The following is a 13,841-nucleotide window of genomic DNA, read 5'->3' on the forward strand; positions in this document are numbered from 1 at the left end:
TAGAACGTTTTTACAGTTACTGAGTTCCACGCAAAACCTGTTTTACTGGAAAAATTGTGCGTGTCATTTAGTGTGTGACCATGTGGTCAGAAGATTATACCATTGTGCGATTAAGATACCGTAGTACGGAAAGTTGCATCTTCGTCATTGGCAAACACGCTCACAAAGTAAAGAATATAATACTCATACAACCTACGATGCTGCAAGTTGCAGTGCATGCAGTTTTGTTGCAGCATATCGCAGCTGATGCACTCTATGTTGCAAGTTAATAGCTGCAGTTTTTCATGGAATGACTTATTTCTCAGGTAGACTTGGTTATATTCTTTAAAATTAATTCTTACTAAAACTATAATAAGAAAACTAGTCAGGGAGTTATAAATAATGTTTTTTTAAAACCCGTTTAACAGCTTGTAACTGGTGGTTCATAAAATGAAGCGTTTCGTGGTGAATTATTGCATACTTCAGGGAGCTCCTGAGCATGACGCCCGAATGTATGCAATAAATAAACCCAACCGAGTATAAAATAATAGTAATTGTGTTTGTTTATACTTCTTGTCTAAGTTTCTGGTGAAGTAAATTCATGGCGCCTTGCAACATTTTTGCTTATAAATTTAAATTTCAAAGATTTAGAAATATTTTCTATTAAATTTTACGTTTTGGAAATGTTCATGTTCCTCAGTAAATTCAGTGGCATATCTGGAGGAAATCCTTCATCTTAAAACGTATGTTCTCTTACATTTAAGCCTTAACATGTTAAAGCTTAGCTCATAAATTCATAAATTCGATCGTTTTGTTTCACACAATAACAATTTCCTTTGTGTTTAATTCAACCCGTTGCATCATGATTTTCTTGCAATTGACAAATTATTATGTGTGGTCCAAAATGTCGCATGATTTGCATATTTGTAGATCGTCTTCGAATTTATCTTATTACTTATTGTTCGAGGAGTTCGAGGAGCAAAACTTGTCTTTTATAGTGTGTCTTAGATAAATTAGGATTGTTTTCAATATAAATTTTGAACGCCGCGTTGAAGAAAAAACCGAGGGGCAACTCCTTTTACCTACTGATGGTTTGTCTTGTTTCAGAAAAATGTAAACTCCCGTACAAAGCGTATGACTTACCCGGGTAGGCGGTTGTAGATTTAAGGGGTGTAAATCGAAAAATGGTGAAAAAAAAATACTTAGAATAAAAATAAAAATTCGGTTTTCGGCAGAACGGTAGCAAACATGTTGCTTGAGGCGTTCCAGGAATTTCGAGTCGATACAACAGTTCAATTAAGGGAGTTTCTTATTTAAGCGATAAGATAATGTAAGAAGGACATCAGACCAAAGTTGTATAATTTATAATACAATTTTACCTTTCAGTGTCAAGACAATCACACAGATCGTAAAAATGTTCGCAAGCAATAAGCCATTGGCAAATAACACTGAGCTTCGTAAGAATTTTTCTTTCCCGTATTATGCTTACTATATTTTCATTTCTTTCATCTCCAGTTATTAACGGAAAGTAGCAGATAAGCAGTTTATCTATTTCTTTATTTTACTTCCTATAATAATCATAATTTTTTATTACAAAATTAAGCTCTACCCTCCTCTAAATCACTAGTTCCGTTCGCTTGCTTCGTTTGACGATCAAAATACGAGTATTAACTATCTGCTAGCGTACATCCCGTCGTGTCGAAGAAACATTTCGCCGATGGTTTGAGTGCCTTGCGTTGGGGGGAAAAGGAAGTGGCCACGGTTTCTACGTGAATCTTAACGGGAAACGATCAAAGAAGGACACAATTGAGGACCATCGGAGGAACATTTCTCCAATCTGGTTTTCGCAACCACTGCCTACTGCTCCTACTTTACTATGAACCGGCGGAACCGGATGGAGCTACATCGTAAACCTATCGAACCTAAGTTGTCTTAAATGTCTAGCGTCATCCTCTATACTAGACGAACACGCGCTGTACCTCCGTGAAAAAGGATGCGTTCAGTTCCGTTGATCCGTCGCCGTACGGATCGTTTTTTTTTTCTCCTTTCATATCGACTCCTTCAGCCGACGGACCGGTAGTGTGTAGTTTGTGCTCGAGTTTGTGTGTTGATATGCATGCGTGTACGAGTGTGTTTGTGTGTCGGTGTTTGTATTGCAATAATGCCGCAAAGCTGCACCTTTCGTTTCCGAGGAATAAGCGTTGGGGGGAAGCAAATATAAAATCCCTATAAACATGCCGCATGCCACCGAGTCCGATGGCGTTAGAACGGAGACCCTGGTCCTCAGTAGTACGAGCCTAGCGGGCTCTGGAACAGTGGGTTGAAGGTGTTCTGCAGCAGGAAGATCTCCTCCGGTCGGCCATTGAACAGGAACGGACCCTTCAGGTGTGTGATCTTGGAGTCCTGGATGAAGGCGGGCGGTGCGAAGGCAGGTCGTTGTGGTCTCGCCGGGTAGGGCAGGGCGAATGCAGGCTGCGATGGTGCGACTGGGGCGGCCGGTGCACCGTTCCACTGGTAAATGCCGGATGGTTTACCGTTCGAGACGAAGTTGATCGGCAGCTGGTAGAAGGGACTCATGGTGACGGGTGGAGCAAGTTGGGGATATTGCGGGACTGGCGCGGCCATCGGTTGGATCGTGGGTGGCTGGGAGATGTAGCCGACACCAGGCACGAACATGTACGGAGTCGGTGGCAGTCGGATGTAGTAGATCGGAGAGTTTTTCACGCCGGGGCGACGACGCGAACCTTGGCTGTGCCTCGACAGGATGTCTTCGTCGTCAAGACTCTGGAAGTTCTCATTTCCGGCGGCGAAGCTGGCGGCCAAGCTCTGGAAACTGCCCAGCGAGGCGGCGTTCGCGTCCAGCGTGTTGGCCAGGTTTGCCAGCTGTGGGTTCGTCGACCCTTGTTGCTGCTGTTGCTGCTGCTGTTGTTGTTGCTGCTGCTGCTGGACCAAGCTGTTGAGTTGTTGCTGCAAATTGGGCGAGAGGTTGCTCATCGTCTGGAACGAGCCCATGCCGGCGGGCATGTTGGCGTACACATTCTGCGGATAGCTCTGCATGTTGGCCAGCATGTTCAGACTCGGATAGGAGTTCTCCAGCGTCGGCAGGTAGTCGTCGTAGTAATCCAGCATCGAGTGATACATCGGGTAGCCGTACGGTTGCGCGTAAGCAGCCGCCGCCGGTGCAATTCCCAGCGTCGACGGTGGTGCGTACAGGCCGGCAAAGTAGCCCAACATTTTGTTCTTCCTCACTCCCGGCAGGGGAGAGCCACCTCCAGCAACGGTGGGCTGCTCCATCTCGGGTTCGCTTTCTCGGCTTCGCGACGCAGACGCCTCGTGATTGCTTTCGGCAGGTTCCTGTTGCTTCGCCGTCCCGGCTTCAGCTCCTTCCTCTAAGGCTTGCAAGAAACCCGTGGATTCGTCCTGACTCGCCCGGGCATCGTACGATCGCTGCATGTTCTGCATGGCCGAGAGAAGCTGCCCCTGGCGAAGCGGAATGCTGGCCACGGTGGACATCAGGCACAGGAGGGCCAATAGTTGAGCTGTTGTTTGTGACATGATTGCGAAATTTATCTGGAAAAGGAAGAAAAATTATGGCTTTAGAAAAAGTTCACTCCTAAAACTCCAATATTTTATACTACAAACAGTAATTCTATTTGAATTTATTTTATTTTGTCCGCCTTACAAAATTGTTTATTTTTTTACTTTATGTAAACTAAAACGCATAAAAACACATTCCAAATCTTATTACTATACATAGTTTTAGAGCAAAAAAAAAAGTTTTATTTATCACTGTGCTTCCAATTTGTATCCCTCCAACAAAATGGTAGAAAGCTGACCAATTAAATTGCAACTGTTACTAAATAAATCACATTAAACACTTCTGCCAGCAGCGTAAAATGAAAGAGCACTTAAGCTACCTGACTTCATTACATTTATTATGATTTGTTCTCGCTACCGTCCCTTACGAAAGATCGTAAATTTTTGCCATCCTCTCCAGAACTCTGCCCTTCGGGTGAAACCATATCTTTTATTTCTATCAATCAGTGAGCACACTTACACACACACATACAAACACCCACTGGGGAACGAAAACGATATAATATTTACGGTAATTGATTAGTTTAAAATATTATATTTCTCCAGCCAATTAATTGCGCCCATCATCATTACACGCCGGCCTCCGGAGTGCCTCCGCGCAGCGAAACAAATCCTTGCGCGATCCTCTACCACTTTTCCTCCACTTTCTTTTACATCATCACGATCGTCCTCCGTCGGTTTGATCTCTCGGTTTGGTGCGCGCAGACGGAAACCAATGCTCAGTGGCAAAAACCGCACTCGCCACTCGGCCGTAATGCAATTTAATACGGGCTACCCCGTTTCTCACCCGACCGTTCCTTCCAAGGAGTCTCCGTGGTTATGACCTCGGTCAACCGTAAAACGGCAATTGTGATTTCGATTTATTCTCGGCGATAAAAAAGGGAAATAATAAAAAAATAATAGATGCGAAAAACCGGCCCGGGGCTCGGGGTAAAAGCGAAGTGGTGATGGTGGTGGTGGTGGGAAAACCAAATAAAAATACAATTCTTCTCTCTTTGTTCATCATTCCCCGAGGAAGCTCGAGCAACCGACCCGAAGGGAAAGCGTGATGCAGCCGGGATGCATAAGATACACTCTAATAGGGAAATAAGGAAAGCCAGCCGTCACCGACCCCGGGCACGACCTGGACAATCGCTTGCTCGGCAGGGGCTGCACACCTCCAACGGGACGTGCATGATGCAACCTTGGCGTGACGTGACAATTGAAATCAAGTGTGATTGAATTACTCCAACCGCTCATTATCCGCGTCGCCAGCGGCAAACCAGCGCCACACAAAGGCCCGATCGTGCTGACGGGCGCCATTTGCCAACTCTTCTTCCCACCTTCGGGGGCATCTTTCGGTGTGTGACGTCGCTGTCGGATCCCCCATGACCCGCGGAATGGCACGTGGTGGCGTGCAAAAAGAAAAGGGAAAACATATATAGAGATACCGACGCTCGGATGTGGCCATCATCGCATGCCACAATGCACAAAGGGTTCGGTGGCGTAGGATCGTTTATATTTTTATCTCGATTCTTGGGATCCCCATGCGTTGATGAGTTCGTCGTCTGGTCGGTAGTTTGATGCCAGCCTGTTGGTTGCTGCCTGCTACCTAATAATTTGCCACATTCTGATTAATGAGATCGCCATCAGCGTCACGCCAGCGTCCTGGGACGGTAGTTGCTGTGGTGAAGGCGAAGAAATTATCGCCAACACTGTGGTGCCGAGTTGTGGGACTCTCTCTCTCTCTCTCTCTCTCTCAGAATCTGCTTATCTGTCTCACTCCTTTATACCTCCAAATGCAAACGGGATATGTATCCTTGGTGCAAGGAATCGCGAGGTTCCGACGAACCTAATGACATCGGCTTGTGCTTATTTTATGTAGGCAGAGGCTACTGTGTTACCGCTTGCAGGCGGAATTGCGGTCGCTGCCCTTCGTGGGCGTCCGAAGTTTTTTTTTTTTTGTCTGCCACGCCGGAAGCCATAGTCAAGAGTTAGCTCAACCTAAACCGGAGCGTTAAGTAACGAGCTTAGTAACGTCTTTGTTTTTGAACTCCGCCTATCTTTTCCTGCCAGACCTTGCCCGAGTGCTGCAGCATCCTCGTTCCCATCACGCCAGGGCTTTTTGCAGCAGCTGCCCGCTGTTGGTATTTTAATTCACGTAACCTTTAAACGATAAATCCAACCCGGCCGAAGCGGACCGAAGAAGTTCATTGCTACGATCCAGTTTGCGCACCGTATAATTTGCATTGGCCCTCGGTGGTGGTTTTTGCTTTCGAACCGGCGGCAACCGGGGGCTTGATCCCGATCGTTCAACCCTTTCCCTGCCCGGTCCCGGTTTTATTAATATTTTTAATTCATTTGTACGTGCTCGTACCCGTTTTTGGCCGGATGGGCGGCCAAAAAAACCAACCCGCCCCACCCAAGCGTGTTGTGCGAAATAAAAAGGGAAAATTGCCCGCTCTACGGTTCGGTGGTTCGGTTCAGTTCACGAACGAAACCTTCGACCCGGATTGGAGTCGGAGCGTATTTCGGTTCATTCATAACCATTCAAGAGGTCGGGTGGCCTGGGATGACCTCAAGGAGGAGGAATTTCTTAATTTCCATTAATTGACCACCGATGAGGGGGCGTAAGGTTTTCGGTAACATGTAATACACTTACGCAGAGTTTGATGGTGGATTGAGCTCTTCGAAGTCGTTCAATGGAAAAGCAACACACCGTTTCCGGACAATTTCATTGATTAATTTAGACAAACTCATAGGGGTGGTTGAACGGCTCGTTGTTAAATGCCTGAGCGCCATGCAAATCAGTTCGTGCAAATCATGGTGTAATACTTGGCCAATATTTTTCCGCTGAATTCCCGATTTCTAGCGCATGCCAATCATCCTCCGAATGTGTGTGTGTGTGTTGCGGTATTTCCAAAGCACACGGGAAACGTGTAGAAAAATCCACACCCACGAGCCCTAAATACTCCCCAATGGGGGACCATCCAGTAGGCCTCGTAAACTCAACAACATCACTAACAACCTTGGCGGAAAATGGCTTCCGTTTGTTTGGTAAACCGTTTCCATGCTTATCAGCGGTTACGTCTACCGATTCGCCAAATGGACGCCGGCCATATCTCCTCCTCCAGGGCGTTTGCTGACGCACGAGCGATGCGCGAACGATTTATTACAACCACACTAAATAGCTTCACGATTCCGTCCGGTACCAGACGCACGCGAACCGTACACGCCTCTTGATGGATGTTATGAGCTACCGATTTCTAACGAGCAGCAAACCGACAACTACATCACTCATTCTAATCCGTATCCATCAGCTGCACAAAGAACCGAGTAATCAGGTCTGCACGTCACCAATCCATCAGATCTCTGGCGCGATTCATCGGAGGAGGCTGTGATGTAAGACTTTTTGCAGCGGAAAGAGAAGCGCGTGCACGATCCGCGGGCAGATCGGAGCGATCGGCTAATGAGCACCGGATGATCCGGTGCGTGCTGAAAGCGCTGCTGGACCTGGGCCAGAACTCACAGCCGAAGGCTATGTGTCGGGACCGGCACAGTCGCGGGTCGAATTGATGACTTCCGGGTGACAAATAAAATAATCATTAGCCACACAAGTCGAGTCGGACCTTCGTGGAATCTCGTGGAAACTTCTTGAGATGCTGCAAACGAGCTCGTGAACCTTAAATGGGAGCACGTGTCACTGGGATGTAATTAGCGTGAACGGTGTATCTAAGTGCGGAAACGAATCCTGAACTGCCATCGAGGACAGCTGGCTGAATTCGTGCAGCAAATGAGCATTAACTTTTACTCTCATTCTGATGTAGACGAAAAAAAAAAACAAACAGATCTCTCGCCGACCGTCTGGACAGGGTTAATGTCATTAGTACGCTAGGACAAGACCAAGCGCATGTAGTATGATATATTGCAGTATCGCGGCATGGTGCCAGCGTCTCGTTTCGTGCGAACCGAACACCGGAGAAACTCACCGTACGGTTAATGGGGAAAATTAGGAGTAGAGCAACAAGTTGTACAAATTGTACCTACAATGGTAGGAAAGCGTGCTGGTACCGAGTCTTACGCGCTGCGGGATCATGTCCATAAAGTAGCTCTTTCGTGTCAGTTCCCTGTGCGCGTGCGTCTCCGTCCCGGCCTGCCAAAAGTGGATCATACCACTATCAATTACCACCGGAGCCCGGGAGGCATCAGGCCACACGATGCTCGTGCGTTGCATGCAAGAGCATACCGTACCGGTCGGTGCCACATTGATCCTCGCCTTTCGATCCTCGCCAGCCTAACGCTGCACTATCATGCAATACCTCACTCGGATGGGCATCGCGGGCCCATTGGCACGATCGGTTTGCTGGCGTTCCGTAGACGTTCCATCGATGCGTTTAGTTCCCCGTGACGCCACCAGCTCCTCCGGACCGATGAATTACCGTGCGTTCATGTGTTCGCTTCAGCAGTGCATAAAATAACACATGTTATTATGTTGTCCGGAGCCAAACGGAACATCCCCGATGATCCTCGGTGGTGCGTGCATGCTGCCGATAGCTGTACGTTGAAAACGTTCTTTACTGCAAACACTTGCGAACGGGCAATGGTAGGCCTGGGAGCGCTTTGATGCCGACCGCATCTTCCAAGAACGCAAAGTCTTGCGCGTCTCATTGTAATTAGCATACCGACAACCCATTCTGCGGATGCCTAAGCACCTGAAGTTGTGTTTTATCTATCCGCTATCTACCTGTTGTCCTGTATGCTATTGGACGGCCTCATCGCGAAGGTTGTCGCGTGCTGTCTGAGATACGGCACGGTCTATCGCCATCTATTTTTACTTCGCCTAGAGATCTACCGGTACATCGCTATCGCGTGGATAAGCGATTTTTGCTGCGATTGTGTGTGGTATTTAAAAGCCGTAAAAATCGACCACTTTACTCATCGATAACCGGTGACCCTTTACATAGTTTACTTTAATTGCCTGCTGTTCTTTCGAGGTCTCGGCTATATCTCAGGAATATCAGCAACAGGATAGGTTTATCCAAGAGAAATGCCGTTTGTTTATACATTCTTCGCAAACAGGCTGAGGTCAATGGCAGTGTCCCGTCCGGCTGGAATCGGTCCACCGAAACGACCAGCGAACCGTAAAACAATTTCTTTGACGTCGGTGGAGCCAAAATTCAAAGCCCAGAAGGGCCCACTCAATGTAAATCTGCACCGGTGTCGTTAAACATGTCTCTCCCATCCATCGCGGGTTAAATGATCCGTTTTTCGTTCGGCCCAGGAAGCTCGCTGTAAAATACATTTTCATCATGTTTTAACTGTAATGATCACGTGTTGTAAATCGTTTCTACATTTCTAATAAGCCCATCCATAAATCATGCGTGATTAATGATGCACACCCTGTATGAGACGCGCCACTTCAGCCTATCCGTCTGTCCGAATTATCACCGGGCCCGATGGTGGATTGACATTCCTGCCACCGGTAATGGCCACCCGGGCTGTGGCTCATCGAAGCGTGCCCCCACCGTGACAGTTGGATGCCTTCGTGTGGCCGGAACTTGCGGAATGACAGCCCGACCGTGGACGGGGAGGGGGGGAGGTTATCATTTTTCTCTCCGCCTAATCGGTAACACCCGGTGCGCCATTTATCAATTACGGAAACCGAGCCCCCTCCAGGAGCTCCGGTTTGATCTCTGTGTCCTCTGTTCAACTAATTCGATGTATACCATTGTCAGGGTCAATGTGAAATTCATCCTCTCCGACGTTAATGAAGATACCGAGGAAAACGAACGGCAAGCGGAAGACGAGTGACAGGTACCTCTTGCGCAATATAAATATGAAAAATAAAAACGCATTCCAGAAGGAAGGTAAGCACAGTTGAATCACCTCAGAATACTGCTTGCTTCGGGCGTTCCAGAGGTATTCTCCGCACCGGTCGTTCCCTTTTTTCATTAGCCTCCAGCTGACGGTTCAGTGACAGCGACTCCCCGTTGGTGCATGTAAATCTTCCCGGTCATTCCGCTTCTCGCTTGGAGGAAAAAAAGGCTGCAACCAGGGTAAAGTTGATCGCTATCGTGTTTCCTTTACACTTCTCCTGCCAAAAACGCCAGTCAGTCGGCGGTAACACCGATGGAAGTATAATTCATTCCTCCATTTCCATTTCATCTCCGTGTTCCGCACTGACAGGTGCATCAAAACGCTCGTGATTAAACCGACTGCTTGGATGCAACCATGAACGCCATCAGAAAGGCATCCAAAGGTTAACAAGGAGTGAAAGGAGTGAGAGATTATAGCCTTCCCCCGCAGTGAACCCTATCAAGATGGCAACCTCATGTGGGTGAAAAAGTAAAGCCCACCGCAGGACCACACCGTAACTAAACGGAAGTCCATACAATCCGTCATACAAGTCTGTCATAAGGAGCCGCCGAGCAAGTGGTGAAGATCATTCGCGAGTAGCTTTACTTTTGCTTCGCTCTTCGCGTACCTCAAGGTTCCTTTAAAGCGTAATTTTAACAAAGAAAAGAAAATAAAATGCAAACACAAATCACGACGTTTGAGGGAGTGCTTTAGACAGCCAATTTCATCTTCATCATCCTGCGGCGTGCATTCTGGAGCAGGCTCGTGCCTAGAGAGACCTCACGAGCCCTTTATGAGGATCCCCGGATGATGATGATGTTGTAATGTCGGAGGAACTGCTCGTAAGCTCGCACAAACCCCTCCCCGGGGGGCGTAATGGAAAGTAGCGTCGCGTATTGTGGCTACCGGACAACCCGGGTTTGGAATGACGTTCCTTCCATTCGCATGGATTACCGCATCGAAACGAATGTTTCACGGATGGACCGCATCTGGAGCGGTCGAGCACTAATGACGACAATTAGTTTTTCGTGCCGGGAGGCGAATGGTTACAAAATAGCGGCCACTGGATTGGAAACCCTCCGGTACGGAGAAAGTGTGCAAAAATCTGCAACAGTTCCGTTGGCGTGGGATCGCTGCTCACCTGACCATAGTCATCGCCGTGTTGGATTTGTTACACCCTGTTGCTGCCCAAAAGGAGGACAAAAACACTAACCGCCAATTTATGATGTTCTCCCCCCCGGTGTGGGCACAAAACCCTCAATCCCATCCGAGAAGGTAACGACGGCTGATTGGTGAGAAACTGAAGCGACTCTTCGTTAAAGCTCATGGAACCTGTGAGATTCCCCGCCTTGCAAGGGTAGGCAGGCGGTATTCCAGGACATTCCGTGTGCATTCTTTAACCTCCCCAAAGGGAAAAAAGGCCAGCAAAGAACAACCGCAGGCATTCGCGGAATATCCAACCCAGACCAACCCACCATAGCCAACGAGCGTAAAATGAAGCTCAGAAATTACCACGCTCCAGGGGTGGTGCAACGAAGTCAGCCACGGTTCGGTTGATCCAGCGCCTCCTCTGCTCCATATCGGCTGATCGAGCACCCCTTCGGATGGATTCCCAATCAGTTGGCGCTGTGGTTTATGAGGCAAACAAAAGGCCGCCCTGTGACAACTTTCTTTCACAGCCCACAACCCGGCCCGGCGCGAAAGAGAAAAGTGGAATTATCGAACATTAGTTTCACTCTTTTTCCGATTGGAAAGTGCGGTATACCCCGTCCGCCGATGGGGAGTCATCATGCCCTTCGCAATCTGGACTTTTGGGGCAATCAATGGGGGCCGTTTTTAGTGCGACGAGCGGTTACTAATAAACACACATAATTGGACTAAGCGCCTTGAAGCCGGTAACCCTCATCATCGCAATCATCATCATCTGAAGGCATCATCTGGGGGGGATTTATTTGATCAGCGAGTCGGAAAAGCCGTGTACCAATGAAATGGATAAGCTGGGACGATAATTTCCTTTTTTTTCTTTCCCTTTGGACGTCGGTGTTACGGCTCCGTACGCAATATTGCACACTAATCGAAATTAATCGGTGGGAAAATTTTTACGACTCACACCGCTAGAGTGATCAACAAACGGTTGGTTTCCAATTTTGTTGATCACAAAACCTGCTCCCGAAGACCGTTAATAAATCGCCAGAAAGCGAACGAGCTACCAAAATTTGTTTATTGGCGGAGAAAGTTAGTATGCGGTTAGGAGAAGAAAGCGAAATTTATACATTTTTTAATAGGTTGTTCCAGAAAGGAGATTTGAGCAGGTAACACACAGCAATAAAGCCCAGCGTCTGGTTTGTAAATCAAGATTTATAAGCGTTCCAAAATCTGTTAGAAACACATTTATCAGTTGATCCTCACCCAGATTGCTTTCAAACTACATTCGCAACCATATCCACCGATGGAGTTGGTTATGACTTCTTGAACCTCGATTCTTATCTCAATCATCGCAATCCTGTAAACCTTCGGACAATCGGAAACTGTCCATTCGATCATCGGCCGAACAATTCCTGCTTATAATGCCATGCCTATTATTGAGCAAACGCAAAAGGTTACAATCTTCTCGATCGCTATTGATTTCGATTCGTCGAAACAATTTCTATCAGAACCACCGAGAACGGGCTGACGTTGTGTAACGATGACCCAAGGTCGTGGGCACCGAGAATCTGATCCGTGCACAGTCGGAGGAACTGATGTTTTGTTTTTCGAAGGTCCATCTTCTTCTGTTTAATTTGCTGGCATCGATGCGAAACAATCGAATCGGCGGGGACGCTGATGCCAAGGGAACCGATCGATTGTGCCGAATATATATATATATCCCAGGTATCCGCGAGATATTGATCTCGATTGGTGGAGGCCATAAAATTGCGTTCTCAACCGAAGGCCCCATCGGACGCAGGGTTAGAATGTCTCACCGGACCGAAGAAGCTTACGGGGGCGCGTTTATTGATAGCATCTCGCGCTCTCATCCCTTTTTTGGGAAGACCACTAGAATTTTGGGGAGACTGCAGAGCTGGCGATGATGATGTTCTGGCACCACCGCTCCAGCGGACGTTACATCACAATCAATCGAGCCGGACAACCCGGGACGACGTGCTGTTAGTCAAAGCCAAACGAACCACTGTTGACGGGCCACTCCACCTCGAGGGTGTCTAAATGGATGCCGCCGCCACCACGGCCGGGAGGTTGCTGACGAGTCGAAGATTTATTGCAATCATCAACTAACAATAACATGCTGATGACGGGTGCTGATACGGACAAAGGCCAGCAGTCTGAAGCCCGTTTGGACGATGATCGAGTGATGTGTACGCCATGGGCCAAAAGGTAAACAAAGTATCGCTCCATCACGAGTTCCGCGATCGTGTGTTTTAAGCGAACGCTTCGCGATAACGATCTTTGTGCGGATCGGAAAACGAAGAAGCACCGAACGGGGAATGTGAGTTATAATTACCTTGCTGAAAATGGGCAGTACCTTGGTGGTTAGATATATTTTTTCGCCAAAAGGTGACATATCGCCCAGCCAGCGAGAAGTACGCCTTTATCCACACGGTTCCCACTCAGAACCGCTAAAGAGCAGGTCATTAGCGGTACTGCTTTCCCGACGGTAACGAGTACATCCGACACTTAGGTTCTTAGGCTCAGCTCGACTTTTCTCCTTTAACCCAATTCTTTTCATCGAGACGGTCGTAATTTGAACAAAACCCCTCGCTAATATGCAGAATTGCTACTGCGCTAGAGCGCACATCGTTCATCCGCGGTTCCTTGGTCCGCTCATTAGTCGTCGTTTGTCAAAATTGCACGAAAAGCGTCCGATACTTTGGCCGTTGCCGAAAATCCAGCCCGTTTCGGTGGTAATAATAAACCGCACCACCGGTGAACGTTGAATGGCCACGAGAACGGCCAGCGTAAAATGGCCGGCATTGGCTGGGAGAGAACCCGGGTACCGTTTTTGGGGCCTGCAGACCGGGGCCACGCCGGTCATTGGGCCAGAGAACGAAGAACGGATGCCGTCGGAACGGCTTTTACCCCTCACCGGAGCGGCGTGGGGAGGGAAGTGGGCCAAGTCAGCGCGAGCAATAGGAGAAAAGAAATCCAGAAGTCCCAGAATAGCGAACCTCGCGCGCGTATAAACACGCAAGGGAAGTGCGCAAATCTTGAAGAGATCGCTCACTTCTCCAGGGGAAGGAATGAAGCCAAAAGAAAAGCAACAGAGTGTATGGTCGTTATTGATGTTCTCCGCATGCGAGTTGTCCGTGGCGTTGCTGCTGATGTATGATTGATTTATTAGGTTTGTTCTTCTCCCCCGCTGCTGTTTTCCACCCCCAACCATCCCAGCGGTTCTTCACCCTCCCCCCTTTTCCCGGCGTATCGATCCCGGCGCT

General features: G+C 48.1%; 1 protein-coding gene across 1 annotated transcript; it reads right to left on the bottom strand.

The window, feature by feature from the left end:
- Positions 1 to 2,262: 2,262 nt before the first annotated feature.
- On the bottom strand, positions 2,263 to 3,534 carry LOC131288711 (nuclear receptor coactivator 2). Its single transcript, XM_058317882.1, has one exon. It carries the CDS (start codon positions 3,532 to 3,534, stop codon positions 2,263 to 2,265), a length of 1,272 nt encoding a protein of 423 aa, XP_058173865.1.
- Between the last annotated feature and the right edge of the window lie 10,307 nt (positions 3,535 to 13,841).

This window comes from Anopheles ziemanni, chromosome 3 (genome assembly GCF_943734765.1).
Source record: "Anopheles ziemanni chromosome 3, idAnoZiCoDA_A2_x.2, whole genome shotgun sequence".
Lineage (NCBI taxonomy): Eukaryota > Metazoa > Arthropoda > Insecta > Diptera > Culicidae > Anopheles > Anopheles ziemanni.

Excerpts from the sequence above, each read along its gene's own strand:
- LOC131288711 (XM_058317882.1), bottom strand. The coding sequence starts at position 3,534 with ATGTCACAAACAACAGCTCAACTATTGGCCCTCCTGTGCCTGATGTCC.